We start from the raw sequence: 20,922 nt of genomic DNA, 5'->3' as shown, positions 1-20,922 counted from the left end.
CATTATTATTGAAACTAGAAATTTAATTAGACTGGGAAGAGGGGGAGAGGGAGATCAAACGGTAACAGACTGGTTATTTTATTCCTTTTTTTTGGAAGAAATATTTTTTAAAAACATCACAACTTATTTCCTTTTGGTTTTGGACGATTAGGCTCCAGTCTTTTGGTTCGGTCAACTTTGCAAATGAAAGTCAGATGGCCCAATTCGGAAGGGTGCATTGTCACAGGGCTAAGAACCCATTGGTGTTGGATAATTCTCCTTGACTCAGCATGCGGCAATCGCGTATACCAAAAAAAACAAAACCACACGGCGATCGCGTACAGTTTCCTTTCCAACCCACTGGTCCCTGAAAAGATTCAACCACCCAGCCCACTCTCTCAAAAAGTCCAAAATCAAAATAATATATTCCTCCGGTTCCAAATATAAGATTTATTTTATAATACAAATTACACTACAAAAATAAGTCTTATATTAACCCCGAGGGGTTAGGTTAGTCAGCTGGCTGTCCTAGCTTAATCACAGGTCTCGAGTTCGAGCTGTGGGAATGCAGCACCCTAAGGGGCCAGAGGGCGCAGACCGAAAGGTTCCTTGCAAGCCTTCGATCCGGATTAGTCTGGGGATGTTGTCACAGCTGAAAGACGCCTATTTCCCTGAGATACTGGAGGAGAAATCCAAAAAAAAAAAATCTTATATTTAAAATTGGGATATAATCTTTCAACTCCTACGTGTACTAGTTGATAAAAATTAACAAGCCTATCATCGGTGCCAACTGTTGCCACTTTCAAATTTTCCCCAATAATTTTGACGAGGAAAGACCAGCAACCAACCCAATCTCCATTTCAACTTTCAAGGACGCACTCCTGCAAAATACGGCCTTTTTTAAGGTACGGTCATAGAAATCTTTGAAAATAACCTCCGTATGATTAGATGGTTCAATTATGATATTCGTCCTAGCCTTTGCATTCCCCTCAACGGCACAGCCTAATACTAAAACTGATCCCTCTTAACCAATCTTGGACGGATCCTCCTTAAATGGAATCTGACTGTGAAGCAGATTTTGAGTTGTTATTCGCCAGGAACAGGATTCATAAGTCATAATCCATCACCCTTCAAAGCGAAGAAGATTATTAATTGCAGACTCAGACCTCAATAAAAAGAAAATCCCACACTTCGGCTTTTCTTGCTGACTGCAACATTCAGCTTCAAGTCGGAAATAATCAGAAGAAAACATGTTTCTTTAAGCACCTTTTCGTTGTGCCTGGTGCATAACAAGAATGAATGCGTTAAAAATAAGAATTAATGCAGCCAATATGCCTCCCAGTTTTGATAAGAGCTATAAAGAGACACTATAATCGATCATAGTGGGGGTGGAGAGGCACATTAGAGATTCAAGAAAGCACATGATAGCATCACATGGAGCCACTGACATCATATCTGGCCATTACCGTTCCTCTTTCCAATGTCCCCAACATTCAAACATCACGTGCCGTTTTTCTCTTTTAGCTCCATCTCATATTCCTGCTTATCCTGTTTCCACCCCAATTACCCAAGTTATTCCATTAAACTTTCGCTTGCCAGTTGGTGCCCTCCTCTTGTGTGAAGCTAGTCTATCATGTGTTCTTTCACAATTTATGAGAAGATCAGAAATAGTCTTACAAAGATGCCCTGAGGTCTCTGACTATAGAATAAAGTAAGCATTTTAAAAGGATAGAAGGAAACTCGTAGCCTCGTGATATGCACCTTTTCTTTCGCCGGAAGATATTAAAATATGCTTCTAATACGAAGATCAATGTTTAAAATTTAAATATTGACCTATTCCGAATAGGATAATAATACCGTGTCAGAAGAGCTATTCATGGACAATTTGCCGATGAGTGATATAATCCATACGCCTTGGGGGAGAGTTCTTGAGGGGTATTGTATAATGTGAATGATGAAGATGTGCAAGGCATGTTTTCAACTTCTCCACCAATGCCATTTGCTAGTCCAAATCTAGCTACTAAATAGATAAATAACATGCCTCTTTTCTGATTTTCTTTTTTTAAATAGTCACAACATTCAAATCTCAGTATTATAGGCACTGTGCAAGAGGTAATGATACAATGAATCTAGGTATAAATCAGAGAATAAAAAATCCAACCAAAACAGAACAATGTCATAGACTAAAAGAATGGCAAAGTAGCTAACACCGAAGGTGGGTTGTCAATGTGTCACCATCAATTTGGCAACACTAATGATATTAGTAAATAAAACCAAGTGCATAATCAGCCAGTCTTTATTTTTATACATAACTCTCTTTCGTTATAAGACTGCAAGATGTTAAGCTGCTTGAAATCAAAGGGAATTTGTATGAGTTTATTACCCCATTGTGTGGGGTTGGATGATTGGAGTTGATAACCAATAAAGGGGATCTAGTTGTGAGAAATGGGGAAAGATGAGGACAGAGAGTAAGGTGGGAAAAATTCGAAGGCGCTCTTCCAGGAAAAGGGACATCAAATCTTAATTCTCTTTTTTCTTGTTAAGGAAAAGGGACATCAAATCACACTTGCAAGAAAAGTAACAATCGCTAATCTCGGATAAGAGGCTAAAGGTAATGGAAACACTAAAACCCCATTAAATAAGACGTGTCTTTAAGTAATATGAATCGGCCACTCAAAAATGGTTAATCGTTGTGATATGTTATATAATACTCCTCCGGTCCTAATTATAAGACCCAATTGACTTATTTGAGGAGATTAAGGAAGTAAGTTAAATTGGTTATTTATAATAAATAAGTGTTGTTATTCCTAAAATATCCTTGCTAATTAAGTATATTGGCTAAAACTATCATTATTAGAAGGATTATCTTGGAAAAAAATGTATAAATATAAGAGAGAAAATAGATTGGGTCTTATAATTAGGACCAAATAAAAAGTCAAATTGGGTTTTATAATAAAGACCGGAAGAGTATTAAAGAGACACCTTTACACATGGGAAAGGGCATAATCCGGACTTGCTTTAACACCATTGTTATACCCTGTTTATCTCAGCGCCCCCGGTTTTTCTTCTTTTCCCCAACAATGCAAGGCAGTACAGAAACTGAATTGGGGCACACTCAACTTTTCCTACCGAATAGCAAGAGTACTTGGATGCTCGTTGCAAAGGGACAAGGGGAGAATCACTGTGAAAACAAAATAATGGACCCTTTTCGAAGTAGGCAGGTTTTTTCCCTCCCTTTCTATCATAATCACAGGTCACGCTTCGGAGAGGCCATACGCCATTATTATTAGGCTTCCCCACTTTGAAAATGCACATACAAAACAAACAGAAAATCGTCAAAATAATTTAACTTGAAATCTTCTAATATTTTTAATCACAATGCACGTTACTAGGGCGCGGCAAGGGTTTTATATGGAAGATAGCAGAGCGCGCAACACATGATTAGTAGAGAGAAACACTCTTGCTCATGAAGCCAAAGAAAAAGTTGGTTCGACATTTCCTTTCTAATCACTTCGTTTTCTGGTACTGAGTGCGGCTTAGAAACCCGCTTTTGCTTTGCTTTTGTTGTTCATACAGTTCACATAGAGAGAGAGAGAGAGAGAGAGGGGGGGAGAGAGAGAGACCTGTGATGAAAAGGCACCCTGACAAGCCCTTTTCCCTGTGCACGACTTCATCAGTTTTCTCCACCGTAATCCGGCCACGTTCAACCCATCCCACGCACACAAACGCACAAATCATAACACAACACACTGAAGACTCAGTTACCGAAGCCGACACTATGCTTTTACCCGCACCCACTCATTATTTTCATCGTTCACATCGTCAACGAAGATGAACCATACTGGTTTTAGATCAAAAAGGCATCCATGACAGCGAGTTCATTACACTTGAAAGTGAAAACAGAGGATAAAGAATCCAATGGAGTGTCAGAAAAGCCAGTTTCTTGGAAAAATTAACGAGGCAAAAATTAAATGCTCCCACGGATGAACCAAAGGGAAAAGGCCAAGGCAAACACCTATTACTTTGCACCTACAAGGCTGCAACACTAAAGCCACATTTTCCATGTAAAAGAATCCCATATTTGATATTTCCCCACCCGGGGGCCTAAAGGTATCCCAGACTATGAGGCCGGTTACCATTACGTTTGAACGCGAAATTTAGAAGGGAAGGGCCAAATTCACGAATGTGAGAGTATTAAGCACTGATATTCTGCACAGCTGATAAATTAAGATAACTGATAAAGGAGAATTAAAGAGAAAAGGTGACAAAATTTTCCGGCTGCCTTGGTTTCTTTTTGTACAACCAAGTGGACGAGCCAGATTGCTTAATCGAGAGATTCCTCTGCCGATAATATCTCCAAGGGCCCCAGATTTTCTATTTTGTACCAATGGATCATGAGAACATTTCTTGCTTCGTGTCTGTACATACATGCATAGATTAAGATTGAATCTCTCTCGCACACTGCCTGTACATACACAAAAGACTATACTAGAAAACTTTCAACAAATCAGCAGCTCAATGCTTCATATTTCATTGGAATAGAACGGTTGAATCCCGCTTGAGAAAGCAAGCTCCCAACGACGGCAAGATCACGGCAAAACACGCCCTGGAATACAGAAGGATTTACAGTCGATGAAGATACTGTTTTCTCTGAGTTCTTCCCCTCATAGTCCGTTCTGCACCCACTTTTTTCCGGAACATGAATTGCTGCTTGTGCAGCTTGCAAAGCAGCCGCCGCCTTCTTCCTCTGCTTCTCGGCGGCTTCTTCATCCATGATAGTAGCCATTACACTTGTGTAACCCTTCTGAATCAATCTGTACAATAACAATGCTGACATTTTTGACCTCTCCTTCACCGATTCAAGATCACGTTCGTCCGCAAGCTCGCAGCGATCAATGAAGCTGGTAGCTTTATCCGGTTTGTGCCGTAAACAGAGCAATAAATGAGCCCTCTCCAACTCTGATCGAGAGCAACCACGTCGCAATCCAATCAAAGCGTAGTAATCCACATTACCAGTTTCCCCTGAAGCCACCCTTTGCTTCAGCTCTTGAATTTTCGTCGTGAGAGCACAGAGTTTCCCAGGAATCTCTCTGTACCTCACATTATGACGCTTCCAAGCAGGACCTGGAAGCTTGCGATCCCGCAAGATTGTATTGTACAAAAGCTTCAAGTGTTCAAGATCGTGTAGGCAATCAGGCAGGCATCGAATGGATTCTAGAAGGGCAGCTCTGGTGTCAAGAGCTTGAATGCAAGTGGGGTCCAAAGCCAGTGTGCGATTACAATCCGCAATAGACTCCGCAATTCGGCCTGCGCAACGGTAGGCAGAGGCTCTGTGCATATAGCATTCGGCAAGAAAGGCTTGCGGAGCGCCACGGCGGCCGTCGACGATTTTGGAGAAGTGGCGGATGGCCTCAGAATAGAGACCGGCGTCAAGGGCAGCGAGCGCCGCAGTGCGACGGCGGAGGAGGAGCTTGATGTGGCTGAGGAGTTGGGTGACGCTCTCAAATTCGGTAAGAGGTGTCCGAGGTGGAGTGGTGGGAGTGGAGTTGACCGTGTCACCGGAGAAGGAAATGTTCGTTAAAGAGAAGCTGTCGTCGGACCAGCAAACGCTTTCGCGGCGGAAGGCGGCGCTGGCAAGTCGTTTGCCGGTTTGGAGAAGAACCGTTGCATCCTCCATCAGACCGAGATGGCAACATGCTTGACCCAGCACCAAGTATCTGTGATTAGCATAACGGAAACAGATTAAGCTAAATCCGAATAATATCTAAGCTTTTGCTTTATTCTATTTTATATTCATTTACTTCTAGAAGCATCAAAGCATCTGGCGTAAAAATGGAATGGTGAAAGTAAACAGGCAGTCTCACATTTTCTGAAGTTTCATTTCATCTAACTTTGGGGAAGAAAAAAGTTTCGGCCTTGGACAAGAAAGAAGCAAGCAAAGAAACAGTAATGCTGATGCACGAGAAAAATCACAACAGTAAATGCCATGAATGGTGCATTGAATATAATAATTTAATATTATTTTAAAAGTAGAAAGAAGGCAACCAATTGAAAATGGGCGGCACCAGCATTTATGTGTGCACCGATCTGATCCCAATCTTAAATGGAGTCATTAAAGGCTGAGCCCCCGCAATGAACAAAGTCCATTCCAAAACGGATCATCAGTGAGAATTGGCAACCGGAACAGGTGGCGAAACCAATGAAACAGAGTAATGGCAGTTGATTGATTTACCTCCATTGCCCTCCCTTCTCGCCACTTTTACACAGTCCTGCCATCACTTTCTTCTTCAAGTCCGAGACGGAGAAGCACTTGAAACTCTGATCCGGCGACGACTCCGGAGATGAGAGCAGCTTCGCTCCCTCCCTTGAGAGCTGCTGAGACGAACTATCCGAAGAACAAGAGCCCGACTCCTCGACTGCCATCCTGAGACTGGGAATGTAGTCCTGAAGCATATCGGCGACGTCCTTAAAACGCCGGAGATAAAGAAGAGACCTGGCTCTGAGCTCGAGCGCCTGGTCTAGGCGTGGAGATATTGCTAGTGCCGCGTCTACAAGATTCAGAGCCGATGCGATCTCGCTCTGTTCTTGGGTCGCAATGAGGCTACGAGCGTCTTTGATGTATTTCTCAACAATCTACACCGGCGAACACGCAAGTATATATATATATATATATATGAATTCAGGAATTATGAAAGCATCTCAAAGATGAAAAACTCGTGCAAACAAATCTAAAGGGAGTGAAGCATTACCTTTCGGTTGGTAAGCCACCAGTGCTTCTTTTCTGAAGCATTGAAAGAGGAGAAGGTAGCGACGGCCATTGTCATGTGGTGGGGTCGTAGTGTGGTGATTCAAGGTTGAAGAACCATCAATGATCAAACTATGAAGGATGAACCCAGTTGGCCTCTCCCTCCCCTGGCCAAAGCAGGCACATATTTTCAGCGAGAAACAAAGAGAGGGAGAGAGGGGGAGAACGCAAATGAAGAAGAGAAGTGAGGAGGTTGAGAGACACAGGAAGAAAGGAGGGGTTTTAAACGAGTATAGATTTCGTGAAAGTATGGGTGGAGGTTGTAAAGACCATAGGGAAGGAGAGAGAGAGAGAGAGAGAAGGGGTCTGTGGGAAAAATTGACAGCTTTGACCCTTATGAAAAGCTTTGATTAATTCAAGTTCATAGCTGGCAGCACACCATAGATTCTTTCTCCCTCACAAGCTATGTGGCTTTTGTATAGGTCTACTGTCCCTAATATTTGTGACAATTTTGGCAAAGGAAAAAATTAATTTCTTTAAACTAAAGGGATTCTAGATACGTGACGGGGTCCAGCCGGTGAGTAGACGATCGCGACTGACTATCGCCGGTGACCCATCACGGGTCCTCGGGCTCAACCACCGGGAAAAGTAAGCTCCACCGAGAAGTAGCCCGCCAGGTGAGCTCGGCAACCAGCAACAAAAGATTTGTAATCTCCTAATTTTATAAAACGTGACAGATTTACTTCAATGAGGACTCTCACGGATTCATAATCACACCAAATTGGGAGTGCCTTGTATTTCCAAAACACCCCCCGGTTTATTTATTTCACATCCCCGTCCAAATTACGGATTCGCCCTTGCTCAAGTTTGACCATTCTCACTCCACCAGTTTGCATTGCCTTCATTTATGACCGTCATTCCTGAAATTTAAACTATGAAACCAAGTAGACAAGCGAGCCTTAAAATTTACAGCCAAGAAGTTCAGTACTAGAGTATCTCTGAACAGAAAGCTTCCTCCAAATTAAAATTCCTATATTAATAACCACGCCACATCCCATTTATTTTTTGTGAGGATCTGGATTCCGCACATACTCCATGAATTTACTAATCTGTTAAAATCCACTTGTAATCAACACCATGAAAAGAAGCAGTTATCTTGTGACTGCGTCTGATTTGACTAGGATTTTCTTTTAATGCTAATTTCTATGGCCTCACTATGTGCGCTCAGTCCCCATGGGCTCGTCCAACTCACAAGGCGGGGGGGGGGGGGAGCAAAAGAATAGTAACTGCACATGTGAGGTTGCAGGATAATGATTCAGTAAATGCTGCAGGATTTTACATCCCAACATGACACAGAGACAAAAGAAACCATGATCATGGAGCTTTAGTTATTCAATGAACCAAACCCCGGTTAATACATGAATCACCCGCCCGCTGACTAACCCATTGATTCACCTTCACTTTTGTGGAATTAGCCTCCTAATCTTCTTTGCCTGTTCATGATTACCAGCGATACTTTAATTAGCCTTTCAAGTTCGCAATAATCACCGGAAGGTAGTTCCGTTAATTGAGCTAACCCCCCATTTCGTTATCATTATAATATAGTTTAGAGGAAAAGGGAGGGAGGTAAAATGGTGAAAAGAAAGGAATGGAAGGTGACGGAGTAATAATGGAGGAGCAGAGAGAAAGCAGGGTGGTGGAACAGGAATCATGCTTTTTCTTTGAGGGAGGGTTTGCTTCTTGTTCTGCTGCTGCTACCTTTGCTTTTCGTTACATTTTGAGGCCACAAAGATTAATGAAGGCACATGAATTTGGATAGATTGCCAGATGGGTTTGTCTTAAAGCTTCTCTAACTTCCCTTTCCGTTGCCCCCACGATCTCCATTATAAATCCCACACTTCCTGGCTCCTGCGATCTCCTGCGTTTTGCCATGTCATCCCTATCGGAGCTAGCCTGTCTCCACGTGGCATTCCTGGAGCTTGGGTCCCTCATATCCAGATAAGCCTCAGTTTTTGGACTTTGTCCCCGTGCTTTTGTTTCTTGTTTCTTTTGTTTTTTCGGACCGCTTCCATTATTGTAAGGATAGCCCTTTGCTTTTCTAACATCAACGCATCAACCTCGGAACAGTTCCTCCCTCCTATCCTCCAATTTCTGTTTCTTTTCTTTCAGTTTTTTTTTTACTGTCTCTCCCTGCATTTCCTTTATGTTCTGAAAATTCTTAATCATGTTCAGCCACATGGCCCTGCCCATTGACAAGCTCAACGGTCTAATCCTTATCTGCAAAGATTTTAAACAGGATCCAGAATCCTGTGAGTGATGTTAATTAATCGATAGAAATAAGTTGAGTTAATTTCTTGGCAAAAACTAAACGCTCCATCTTGTCTTTTTGTATCTTTAATCAGTAACGTGAAGCCGCAACTTTCCTTTACGGAGTACTGGTCGCAGTAGGGTAGTTTGCAAGAAACAACTTCGAATGGAAGCTACGAAGACTAAGGGTTTTGACGCTACATTGATTATTGATTGATGATGTATAGTAGTCGCTTTCTTTGTCAAACCTTTTAGGGAGAAACTAAAGGTTGATAATTTAACTCAAACTATATACATCTTTAGGCAAAAGGTGAAGTTTCTTAAATGTAAACGGAACCTAAATTGTCTCAAGTATCTGGAACCCAATTTTGTCAAACAATTATCCCATTGGCTTCTTCTGATATTGGAACTTGCTGCACTAAGTTTTCCATCAATTCTTTCGCGGACGAGTCCCAAATTATATTTCGAACTCGACGATGCTGTCCACAACTTGGAATTTTTCTTGCATAATCTTTCTTACATTTTATCTTTTTATTCCATCTTTTTTTCCAAGAGGGACCAGGCTCAAATTATGTCAAAGTTATGGTGGCGCAAGGAAGACAACATTACAATTTGGGCCCATAAATTAAAGCAAAGCAGAAAAACTTAATATGGACATCTTCAATTAACAACCAACCTTGTTTGATATGTCTCATTCAAAAGTTGGCAATTACAAACAAGAAGGAATCACAGGAAGGAGGAAGTGACGTTTTTCATCTCTAAAGGGGGGCTACTTGCTGATTCGGATTATGCAGAAACTTAAATGGGGAATAAACATGATTCACGAAAAGAAAAGAACGGTAGTGTCACAGAGACACAAGAAGCAAACGTATGAATATAGTGGTGTGAAGGTTGCTCGCATAGGTATTGGGACCATTTGGCCCCTAAGGACAGGGCAGGGACTACAAAGAGCTGGTTTCTTTCGCAAACATGGCAGCCACTCTGCTACGCTGGAACAGCTAAGGGGTTCCAGTTGTACGCAGGTGGGGCCCTGTTACTGTGATGGAGACCACGGCCTTTTAATAACTTGGTGGAAATCTTAAATAGATGAGGGCCCACTTTGCTTTACGTGATGCTCCCTCTTCCCCTCTAGCCTTAAGGCTCCATTTTTTCATTGAGAGGGATGTCGATGTCCAGATTCTGAGCAGCCCTGTTATGTGGTTCATGTTCGTTTCTTTGCATGAAATAGGACGCCAATTCGAAGGACCATCTTTAACTCGTCTAGTCACAGCGCATGCTGTCTGTAACTAGTTTTACGAACATGTAGGTGAATTCACTTCACCTATTGCACAAAGTTTATGCCTTTATTCTTGGACACTGTTTAATCCTGCAGCCACAGCACATACAAGCGTACAACATAGGTCCCCTCTTTTTCTTTTTTTTTTTAAATCCTGCCTTCATTACCTTTGGATCTACCCTTATTTCGTTTTCATTCGCCCGCCTATTATTGCCAATTATTATCTATCCACATGTAAGGTCCCATGTCCTTCCCAGGTAGCTGTCTAAATATCTAGCATTTTGTTTTTGAATCTCCTAATCCTTTTCTCCCTATCATTCTAATTATTTTTCTTATTTCTCTCCCACATACGTATCGCGCTTATGAGCGCCTCTGACTTAAGGACCCACTATGTTTGGTAATCAGTGTTTACATGTATCACATGATTGCTGGAATCCACAGAACAAGGATTGATGCGAACAGACCTGACATACGTGAATAACTCTTTTCTAAAGTGAAAGGAAAAAAGGGCCGAGATTCTTACCTTTGCCTTCACACATCTCTTATTAATATTCCTATTCCCTATTGATCGGCTGGTAAATATTCCGGGATTGATAATTACTGGGTTATTGTTCACTTTATGGGGAAGGGGACCACATAAAGTGTGATACTTGATTGATGAATATGCTGCTGCTGCTGCTGCATAATACAGGGCTGATCGCATAATTGGAAGTTTAAGAGCGGCTCTCATCATTAGAGCCTATTTGTAACGTCCAAATCCTCAATTAATAAGGACAGCTTTTATTCCTGATTGGAAGGCATTGGCTTAATTGTGTATGCCAATAACCACCAAACATTCCTCTCGCGAGAGAAAATGACACAAAAATCCAACTACTTAATAATTGCGAAACGACGCCAGGAGATTAAGAGCCGGCTCACTAACTAAAACCCATTATTGTCTCCAAAACAATACCATGATTGAACGTTAGAACTTCACAGGGCAATATGATTATAAGATGCTCACGAAGTTGCTACACTGCTAGGGTGTCAGGCATGGCATTGGTGGCTTGTTCAGGAAGGTCCCTCTACGCTCAAATATTTATACACATATATGACGAAGATGGAAGAAAGAGTGTGTCTTATGGGAAACGAAGAGTTAGTTTATTAAACAACGATGGGAAGCGCTTCCCCTCTCAATTCTCAAAGACATGTTAATGCATAAGGAGGCAGAGGAGTGACGTGAAGCCCTAAAGATTCTACTGCGCTTGGATAAGGCTTTGTTTCGATATGTGCCAGGAGGATGCACACACATCCATCGAAACTGGCTTTTCTTTGGCGGCACAAAAGAGTGAGTGAGTTATATTATAGTAGTGTGTGTTTCGTTTTGGATTGCCGAGTCTTATCTGGAGCCCTTTGCCAATCATAATGGCCGAATTGGTTCTGAGGGGTTATGTTTTCAAGGCTCTGTGGGAAGCACGTGTCTTGTGGATGGGATTTCACGTGCACATGGCCATCCCTCACCCCCCCCCATGTGCCCCTGCCCCTGCCCCTGCCTCTGCCTCTGCCTCCACCACCTAATGCTAATCTCCTTCCCTCAATATGCCCAACATCGCCAGCTTAATTGCTCTGCTTCTTTCCTCTAAAGTCCCCCCAATCATTCAGCCACCCTCCCCAAATTTCAAATTTTTACGGCCCCTCTTTCTATATTTATTCTTCTTCTTTTCATATTATTCGTCTTTTAAATTTTATGTACTTAACTCTATAGTATACTACTCAAAATACCCTGACCCTCTCTTAAAAGCTCCAGAGCTCACATCCCAAGGTTCATTTGCAATCGCTAACAGATGAGTGACTTTATACCCTACCAATTAATTATTGTAGTTAAGGAGGGGAAATTAATGAAAGGGAGGAGCTGAGTGGTAGCTAGAATCTGAAAGGTGCTTTCAACCATACTGAAAACTTTAGCCAACCCACTTGCTTATTGCCATATCATTAATCGAAAATTCAAGTATCATGCATTTTGGTGCATGCAATGCACCGCAAAAGAGTCAAGACCGAGTCAACTCATCTATCTGAGGCATTGACTTTGGTATGCCAGGCATGCCCAGCTGGGCGATCCAATGAGGGAATAATGGAGAAAACTGGAAGGGTGTTCTTCTAATTATTGTCATGGAAAAGTAGGCGTGAAGATACAGACTGCAAAATAATGCCTCATGTGCTGCACTATCGAGAATTTATTTATTTTTAAGGCCTCCCCAAGAAGTTAGCCTTTATTAAAGGTTTTCTTCGCTTTGAATAACAGTGGCATGGAAAAAGAAAAGCTCTTTTTCCCCCCCTTCGCGTAGCTTGCTTGCTGCCTCCACCCTCTGTTTATTCTTCCTGTTTACGGGAAAGATATTTCTCCAAATCCTCCCCTCTTAAAGGCATCATCGTCACTGCCCCGCTTCGAGTGGAGAAGTTCAAAGCAGGAACTTGAACTCAACGTCAAGCATCCCATTTAAGTACAAATTCTGGCTCCTGCATGTTTCATGCATTTCGCAGTTTAATTCAGGTTTTCCTAACAAGAACCATTAAACATTGACTCAGCTCAGTTGTGTTTCTTCTCATCTGACAACACTTAGTATATACTTCAAAATGCCTAAATTAAATCTGCGCTTTTAATTGTTACTAATATTTTATGTTCAGTTGATATTTTTCACCCTCCTGGCCCTTTTTTTGGCCAGTGGGTGAATCTTTCTTTACGGACCAGAAAAAACAGAGACAGAGCTCAACGTGACTCACCCGCCCTACCCCACTCTTGGACAGATCCAGATTCTAGTTTTTTGGGTTCTGCAACTACTTTAGAGATACTGTTACGGTTTCCAGGCCACTCGACCGATCGATTTATTTTATCCCCATACAGCAGATCGTATTTAATGGGCGAGGGCTTTGGGGCCAATACATGGCAGTTTGAGTGACAATTGGATCATCATTGATTGCCTTCAAATCTCACGTGTCTCCCAGTTAAACAGTCAACATTGAAGAAGGTTTACCTTGACACCCAATTTTTTACGCTCGCTTTTGGAAGACTAGTCGGATAAAGACTGTTCTAGTTTTTATTTAATCTTAGCTCTTTAAGTTTTCCTTAAGACCAAGGGTAGCTTAAAGACATTGGCCCAGAAGAGGAAAAAAGGGGAGGTCACCATGCAACCATGTGAGAAAACTGAGGAGCGCAAATCCACTGGGCCATTCCCTAGCCCATCAATGACTTCTGAGCGAAGTGCCCCATTTGTTTGCATCATATGCAATGTTTTAAAAGCCGGACCGGAAGTCGAACCAGAAAGATCAACGGGTCATGGTTCAATCGGTCGGACCGTTCGGTCAGACCGGTGACGCAATAATTAATTTAAAAAAATATTATATACATATAATTAGTATATATGAAAAATATCAAATTATTAAATAATTTAGAAATACATTTAAATAATCTAAAATTATAATAAAATCATTGAAAATGGACTAAAACCTTATATATTTAATTTTATGTATGTTTAAAATATTTAATGATATTACAAATTATCAATTCATTCAAATCAAAATATTTTTTTAAAAGATATATCAAATATCGAAACAAAAAGACTAGCGACTCACGATTTTAACACCACAATATATGAAATTTTCAATGAAATAATACTATATGGTTATAACTAGTCTAAAAATATATTAGGATATTTAAGGGGATCAATTTTTTTATTTTTCTTCTATTTTTTTAAAATTTTTTAGTATTTTTCAGTCAGGCTAAAAAACCGTCCGGTTTTTTGAAAACCGTTCCGGTTCCCGGTCCAACTCCGGTTTCCGGCTTAATAACGGCTCAACTCCGGTCCAATCCGGCTCAACTATGTGAACGGTTTTTTGGTCCAAACCGAGCCGTTAACGAGTCCGGGTGACGGTTCAACCGGTCCGACTGTCCGGTCCGGTCCGGTTCTTTAATCATTGATCATATGATCGCACTCATGTATGGGCAGTTTGACAAAAACGCAATGCTCCAAAATAAAAAAGACGCAAACCCATTCTTCTGGACTGCTCCTTTAATTATTGGAAACTTAATAATAATAATAATAAAATTCTCGAAACGTGCACCACAATCTTAAAAATCATATGAATCTGTCAAGAAAAAAAGGTTGGCTTAACATTATATTGAAAAAAGGTCAGCCTGTTATCCTATCCAGCATAGGTTCTGTTTTCAGTTTCTATTTCGACCCTTACTTGAATTATTTTTGTACCGAGAAAGATCATGTAGTTGTTTGTTGTTCATTAGTTGCTTGCGGCTCCACGCGAACTTCTAGGCTCCAAAAGCCCTGTTTATTGAGGTTGGGCGTTTGAAGCCCAATCCACCATAGGCTTTTGGCATGTTGATCTTACCCCAGAGAACATGATAATTCTTGCATTCAAGGCGGCAGCAGCAGGCACATTCCTATTTCCTAGAGAAGAAAATAGAAGACTTCTCTCTGTTGACTTTCTCCCACAAGGTACTGCCATTAGTCAGTTTGCGTTTCCGTCCTCTGAGTTTCGCAATCAATTTGCTCGATCGATTCAGTATACGTACTATCTGATTCTTTTTGCAAATGTATATATTATCTAAATTTTTTGCTTTTAAAGATCTTGTATTTCGTTTGCCAAAAAGAAAAAGATTTACGGGTAAGAAAAATGACATAGCTCATCGTGTTTCCTTTTCCCCGCCAATTGAAGTAGCAACGTAACGAAGTACTAACATGTACCAAGCATGTATAGAGAACCGCACTTCCAGCGACCAGCAGACGCAGGTTTATCAACTTAAAAAGCAAAAACAAACAATTTGGGTGACACTCATGGTCATGAAGGTAGAACCCTATTCATATCACCAATCTTAAGAAAAAGATCACGGCTGGATTCCAATCATGTTAATTCATTGGAAAAATGCTCAAGGCCGCATCGATAAAACAAACGCAGAAGTATTATTCTAAACAAAGAAACACCGAATTAGATCGGTTCGTTTTCTCAAGCTCTCGCCTAAGATTACAATCAATCCTATGTTATTGTGTTTAATTAACTTGGATCGAAGAATGGAAGATTCACTGGCTGCCAAGTCCTTGTGAGAGTTGTAGGTGACAGTTGAACCTTCAAATGTTGATCTGTAGACCGTAGATTATATATTGCTCATCATCAGAAGCATGCAGAATGAGATTGCCCTGAGAAATCATGTCTTGATGATCCCGAGTGTTTGTGCTCGAAGCGACATGGAGTGCCTGACATCACCAATGTGAAGACTATGATCACCCATGGGAATTCGCCTAATACCAGAACTGTCCACTACACTGAGCAATTTGCACACATGAATATTGAGTCTCACTCGTTGCTGAGTTTTGGCAGGAACGTGGACTTTCTCGAAGGCCACCAGTTGCTTGTGCGGTGCCCATTGTCCGCCCGCAGGTGGTGCAGAGAACACTAACAACGTATGTGTGCCGTCCGTGGACCCGACATTCTTAACATCCACGTGAAGGCTGACGGACAGGTTCCCGCATCTTGCATGTGTCACTCTAATTGCCTTGTCAGAAAAGTTGGTGTTATTCCCACGACGGTGCCCATCCACCGGAACCGAGACCACCTTCGGCGCACTAGCCAATGAGTGAACAAATTGGGTGTAGCTTAATCCGTAACCAAACGGGTATACCACCGGCCCTTTGTAAAATCTGTAAGTTCTTCCTGGATAGCCTCTGGACCGGCTTGCTCTCATTGCCATATTTGTCATGGGTAAGTTGGTGAGGTAATCTTGTGGATACCATGTCATTGGCAGCTTGCCACCTTGCAGAGATGGTGCCGAAGCAGGGCAAGTTTAGCTTTAGCTTTAATGCATGGGCGAGTTTAGGAAAGGAAATGTAGGGAAAGAGACAAACCTGGGTTTGCAGTTCCAAACAAGATATCGGCAATGGCGGCGCCACCGGCTTGGCCTGGATAGCCAGTCCACAGGATGGCAGCAACACGTGGGTCGTTCTTGGCGAAAGTGACATCAACAGGACCGCCAGACATTAAGACCAAAATAGTTGGCCCCTTGGAGGCCGCTGCCACCTTTGATACGAGGTCTTGCTGATGGCCAGGCAGAAGCAAGCCGGTCCTGTCAACGGTTTCAGCCTCAATGGACTGATCTAAGCCCATCACCAGAACAGTTGCGTCGGCTCGACGGGCCGCGTCTAAAGCCCCTCCAAATTGTTTGTCGTCAGTGCAACCCACATTCACACAACCTAGCTGGTGAATAGTAGTCGCATATTTCCCAATTCCTTGCAACGGACTGGTATATCCGCAAGCAATACCTAATATAGAAGAGGGAAAAAATGCATAAGAACTTCGATAATTAATCATTATTGCCTGGGCTCATCAGGGCGGAAGAAAACTTTAGTATTACCTGCATAGTTACCGATCATGGTGACGGTGACGTTAGAATTGGGACCAATGACAGCCACGGTGCGGTGACGACGTGGAGAGAGGGGTAAAGTAGGACCATCGTTCTTAAGGAGCACGATTCCTTGGGTGGCAGCTTGGAGGGCAAGATCCTGGTGCGCAGGGCTGCACACGTCTTTTGGACCCAAGTGACCGTATGGCTGAGCCGATGGTTCTCCGTCGAACATGCCCAGTCTCATTTGGACCGTTAGGGTATTTACGAGGGCACCGTTGACATCGGCTTCGGTGAGTAAGCCCTTGTTGACGGCGTCCTGAGTGTGCTGTGCAAGGAAAGGGCCGCAGTCCAAATCCAAACCTGCTTTGATGGAATCGGCGGCGGCCTCCTCGGGGGTTGAAGTATAATGTTGGTTGGAGAAGAAGACGCCGACGGAGTCACAGTCGGAGACGATGTAGCCATTTAGATGCCACTGCCCACGAACTGTTCGCTTCAGCAGGTTGGGGTCAGCACACGTGGGTTTACCATTCACCTGATTGTACGAACACATCACACTCGCCACATTCCCTTCCTTCACACACATCCTGAATGGTACATCGAACGTATCCTCTACGTCCTGTTTGCTAACCTGTCCTCGCGCCAAAATAATAAAGCTAACATGTGACTATATATGTCGAATGCGTTGGTTGATGAACATAATTAACAAGAATGGGGGGCGAGGCAGTACCAGAGCATTAAAGTGGAAGCGATCCATGCCATTCCAATTATCAAGATCATAAGCAGTAAAATGCTTGCAACAAGCGGCAACCTTCAACCGGTTGGCATCCGTTCCCTGTAACCCCCTCACGTAATGGGCCGCATATCTACCGGCTACGACGGGGTCTTCACCGGGAGTTTCCTGTCCACGTCCCCACCTGGGGTCCCTTAATATGTTCACGTTTGGGCTCCAGTACGTCAACCCTGCCGTTCCTCCGTTATACATTGCTCTTGCTTCGTCCGACACCACCTGCTTCATCCCACTTCTTAACTTACCCCTTCACATTACCAGTTAAAGACATAGACAAAGTGAACATTTTCACAAAAATTTACCTGTCCGATAGCCTCCCACAAGGATGCATTGAAAGAGGCAGCGGTGGTGATGACCTGAGGGAAGCTGGTGGCCGCAGGGAATGGCCCCACAAACTTGGTGCCGGGACCCACATTGGACACGCCATGGAGTGCTTCGGACCACCACTCGTACCCTTTAATCCCGAGCCGTGGAACCCCCGCCGCATTGTTCACCAGCAGCCTTACTTTCTCTGCCAGCGTCAGCCTTCCGATCAGATCCTTCACTCTCTCTGCCGTGGACAGCGATGTTCGGCAAAACGGCAGCGTGCTCGTGTTAGCGACTTTCGGGTCACATGCAAATGGATCACGTCCTTCTCCGCCCACAACAGCCAGAAGCATCAAACTGATACAAAGGATGCATGAGAAGGAAGCCATTGTGGGATTTGGAAATGCCTTGAGAAATTGGTGAATGACTCTGCTGATGAGAGGCAGCTATATATACACATATGTCATGTGTGGGTGACATCACTGTACTTCGATGTAATGGTGGAACTCCTTTCATGATTGCGCTTTCCTTTCTTTGGCGGTTTAAGTAGTGATGAGACAACTTAATTGGCTGGTGAAGTTTGAATAAAGTTGGTAGAATGAAGATGGATAAGTCCCGTGTGATTTCCCTTTAATTTATGAGGACCTACTGTTATACAAATATGACAGATTATTTGGTCAGTGGCGGGATATACGTTGTCCAAGGCATATTATTATTGGTCCACCTTTATTTGGTCTGTGTTCGAAATTTTCAGCTGCATTCCTTTCATAGTTCATATATAAGCTATCCTTTTTCCCCCCTTAAAACTGTCTTGAGAGCAAAGATAGTGATAAGGCTTGGCACAGATATGTAATTTAGTTTAAACGCCACATCCTTGTTTTGTAGCGCAGTGAAAATGTTTGTTGATCGCTTAGTTAATGCTGGTTATTTCAATTAGTGTGAGAGAATAATTATTTTGCTCTGTTAATTAATACTGAGCTATACATGGTGGGAAATAAATAATTGATGTGCTTCGTAACATTAGACGGAGGGCCATAACTAACCTCGTGAGTGGTGGTTATAAATTGACAATGATGATTTGAAGAACAACAACATATAAAAGAAAGGAGGGATCGGGAGACGAGGTTATTAACAGGAGGGTTCATATGCAACGTAGGTTGTAACTAATTTTCGGTTAAGCTGTTCATTTCGCGGAGGGAAGTTCTGTAAAATGGACGAAAACTGAAACAGTGTGGGAGTGAGGTGGGAGGTTGAGTGTAAAACACATAACGGAGGAGGACTTAAAATTTAAAAACTGGGGAGACACGAGAAAGCAAGTGGAGTCGGGTGCACCCAAGTAAAACCCAGTTGGGATGCATCTGGGAGGCACTTGTGGGTCGAGAGTAGCTTTCCTTGCAAGATAAGGTCAAAAACAGAGCATTTTGCCTCCCAAACCCATTTCAAACACACGGCCATACACCAAGCCTGAACTTGCGACCTATTTAAAAGTATTGAGTCCTGTGTACATATTTGGACCAAAGCCCCGTTAGTATAGTGGGAGCAGGCAGTGTGAGGGGAGTGAAAACAGGGTTGCACTATACGCTTGTGTGGGGGGTTGGTGTTGAGCCACAGCAGAGAAGCATGAGGAAACCAAAGAAAAAGAGATAGGCGTGTGATACAAGTTTAGGCACCATTTGTGTGGGTACGTGATATAATGGGGAGTGACTTAGAGAGTACTTAAGATATACGTTTGAATGTATATGTACGTATGGAGGAATAGAGGAGCTGCACGCAATATATGGAAGTGCGGCATTCCAAGAAGAGCTTTACTTGTACGTGTTTGTGTACACGACAGATGACACCCCGCCCGGGGGGTGGGGGGCACGTATGGAGTCTTTGCGTGGGGACCACCTGCGATCTCATCAACGAGGGTCTTCTTCGAAGCTGTAAGCCTCCTGCTATTCCCCACCTTCAACCACCTTTCCAAACAACGCTCCCTTCGCAAGCTATCCTTCTCCTCCCACCTCCCTCGCTTTTCTTCACCTCCACAACTCATCTTATTTTAATATCTTTTCTTTACTATGCCATCTTATTTCCCATTTAACTACTCTCTCGTCCTAATACAGCTTCTTCTTCTTTTTCCGTTTTCAAAGAAAATGACACTGCTTTTCTTCCTATAGCAATAGATGCCGAACGATCTTCATACAATTCGGCAACTGAGTTTTCTTTTTTCACTGCTCTTTGTTTATCATAATACTTTGTTCTCGTGAAACTTGCTGATTAGGTTTGTTATTGTAATATCACTGGTTTTAATTATAAAAGTTAGTTGACTAATTTGAAAAGATTAAGAAAAAAAGTTAAGTTAGTTATTTGTAATGAATAGGTATTGTCTTTCCTAAAATATCCTTACTAATCAAGTGTATTGGTTATAATTATCATTACTAAAAAGACTATTTTAGAAAAAAAAATGCATAAATATAAAAAAACAAAGTAAATTAGAGTCTTATATTTATCATTAAAATAAAAGTCAAACAAGATCTTATATTAAGAATCGGAAGTAGAAGTACAAAACATTTGCTGTGAGAGAGGGGTGGAGAGGCAAAATAAAGAGGCTAACGCCCAATTATATGGCGATCGCAGTTGGTGCCTAATCTGGTTTCGGTCTTCTAAACGCTTTAATAAACCATCCAGATTATAAATCTCAACGGGCATCACCACTGATGTGATGTGAATGATGGGAACTTTATCTTCCAACAAGTGATTTCATTTGGTCAGCCGTGCCCATCCGTGTTCGGGATCAAATAAAGCAGCGAAGGCTATTCCTGGTATTCGGTATGGAAAATAACCCCCCGTCCATACATTCCTCTAATTCGCATTGAATCCGAAATTTTAATCTAACGGCCCATTGGGCTCACTCATTGAACGCGTCTCAACCTCTCCTTGAAAGTCCAAAAGCATTGGGCAGTAGGTCGCAGTACCTGTGAGTCGGTCCATTGAAATGGGCCCTCAAGCCCAGCTCAGTAGCTCCCCTCCAACGCTTAAACCCGACTATCACGTTATGAAGCAGAAAACTGCTTATTAATTAACGCGTTAATTGTTACGTGAAAGTAAAGGAGCTAGTGATGATTGCAGACTCACCGTGAGTTAACTAATTA

General features: G+C 42.4%; 2 protein-coding genes across 2 annotated transcripts; both read right to left on the bottom strand.

Moving 5' to 3' along the window:
• Positions 1-3,946: 3,946 nt before the first annotated feature.
• Positions 3,947-7,040, bottom strand: LOC114738088 (uncharacterized). The gene is made up of 3 exons (XM_028926107.1): positions 6,729-7,040; positions 6,212-6,612; positions 3,947-5,696 (listed from the first exon to the last, which is right to left on the bottom strand). The coding sequence occupies exons 1-3, from the start codon at positions 6,801-6,803 to the stop codon at positions 4,487-4,489; spliced, it is 1,686 nt and encodes a 561-aa protein (XP_028781940.1). The 5' UTR covers positions 6,804-7,040; the 3' UTR covers positions 3,947-4,486.
• An 8,079-nt stretch (positions 7,041-15,119) lies between these two features.
• On the bottom strand, positions 15,120-18,206 carry LOC114738086 (probable beta-D-xylosidase 2). The gene is made up of 5 exons (XM_028926105.1): positions 17,785-18,206; positions 17,423-17,701; positions 16,705-17,323; positions 16,199-16,612; positions 15,120-16,106 (listed from the first exon to the last, which is right to left on the bottom strand). The coding sequence occupies exons 1-5, from the start codon at positions 18,175-18,177 to the stop codon at positions 15,502-15,504; spliced, it is 2,310 nt and encodes a 769-aa protein (XP_028781938.1). The 5' UTR covers positions 18,178-18,206; the 3' UTR covers positions 15,120-15,501.
• Between the last annotated feature and the right edge of the window lie 2,716 nt (positions 18,207-20,922).

The sequence above is a fragment of the Neltuma alba genome, unplaced genomic scaffold (genome assembly GCF_004799145.2).
Source record: "Neltuma alba isolate B1F8T4 unplaced genomic scaffold, ASM479914v2 tig00013522_pilon, whole genome shotgun sequence".
Classification (NCBI taxonomy): Eukaryota; Viridiplantae; Streptophyta; class Magnoliopsida; order Fabales; family Fabaceae; genus Neltuma; species Neltuma alba.
Note: the sequence above shows the minus strand (reverse complement) of the source record. Positions and strands in the feature narration are given on the sequence as shown.

What these genes read in the sequence shown, in the direction of transcription:
- LOC114738088 (XM_028926107.1), bottom strand. Translation starts at nt 6,803, where the DNA reads ATGACAATGGCCGTCGCTACCTTCTCCTCTTTCAATGCTTCAGAAAAG. An exon ending in GGTGGCTTACCAACCGAAAG is followed by an intron (nt 6,613 to 6,728) that starts GTAATGCTTCAC and finishes TCGCCGGTGTAG; the next exon opens with ATTGTTGAGAAATACATCAA. An exon ending in GAGAAGGGAGGGCAATGGAG is followed by an intron (nt 5,697 to 6,211) that starts GTAAATCAATCA and finishes TGCTAATCACAG; the next exon opens with ATACTTGGTGCTGGGTCAAG.
- LOC114738086 (XM_028926105.1), bottom strand. Translation starts at nt 18,177, where the DNA reads ATGGCTTCCTTCTCATGCATCCTTTGTATCAGTTTGATGCTTCTGGCT. An exon ending in CATGATCGGTAACTATGCAG is followed by an intron (nt 16,613 to 16,704) that starts GTAATACTAAAG and finishes CTTCTATATTAG; the next exon opens with GTATTGCTTGCGGATATACC. An exon ending in GTTTGGAACTGCAAACCCAG is followed by an intron (nt 16,107 to 16,198) that starts GTTTGTCTCTTT and finishes CATCTCTGCAAG; the next exon opens with GTGGCAAGCTGCCAATGACA.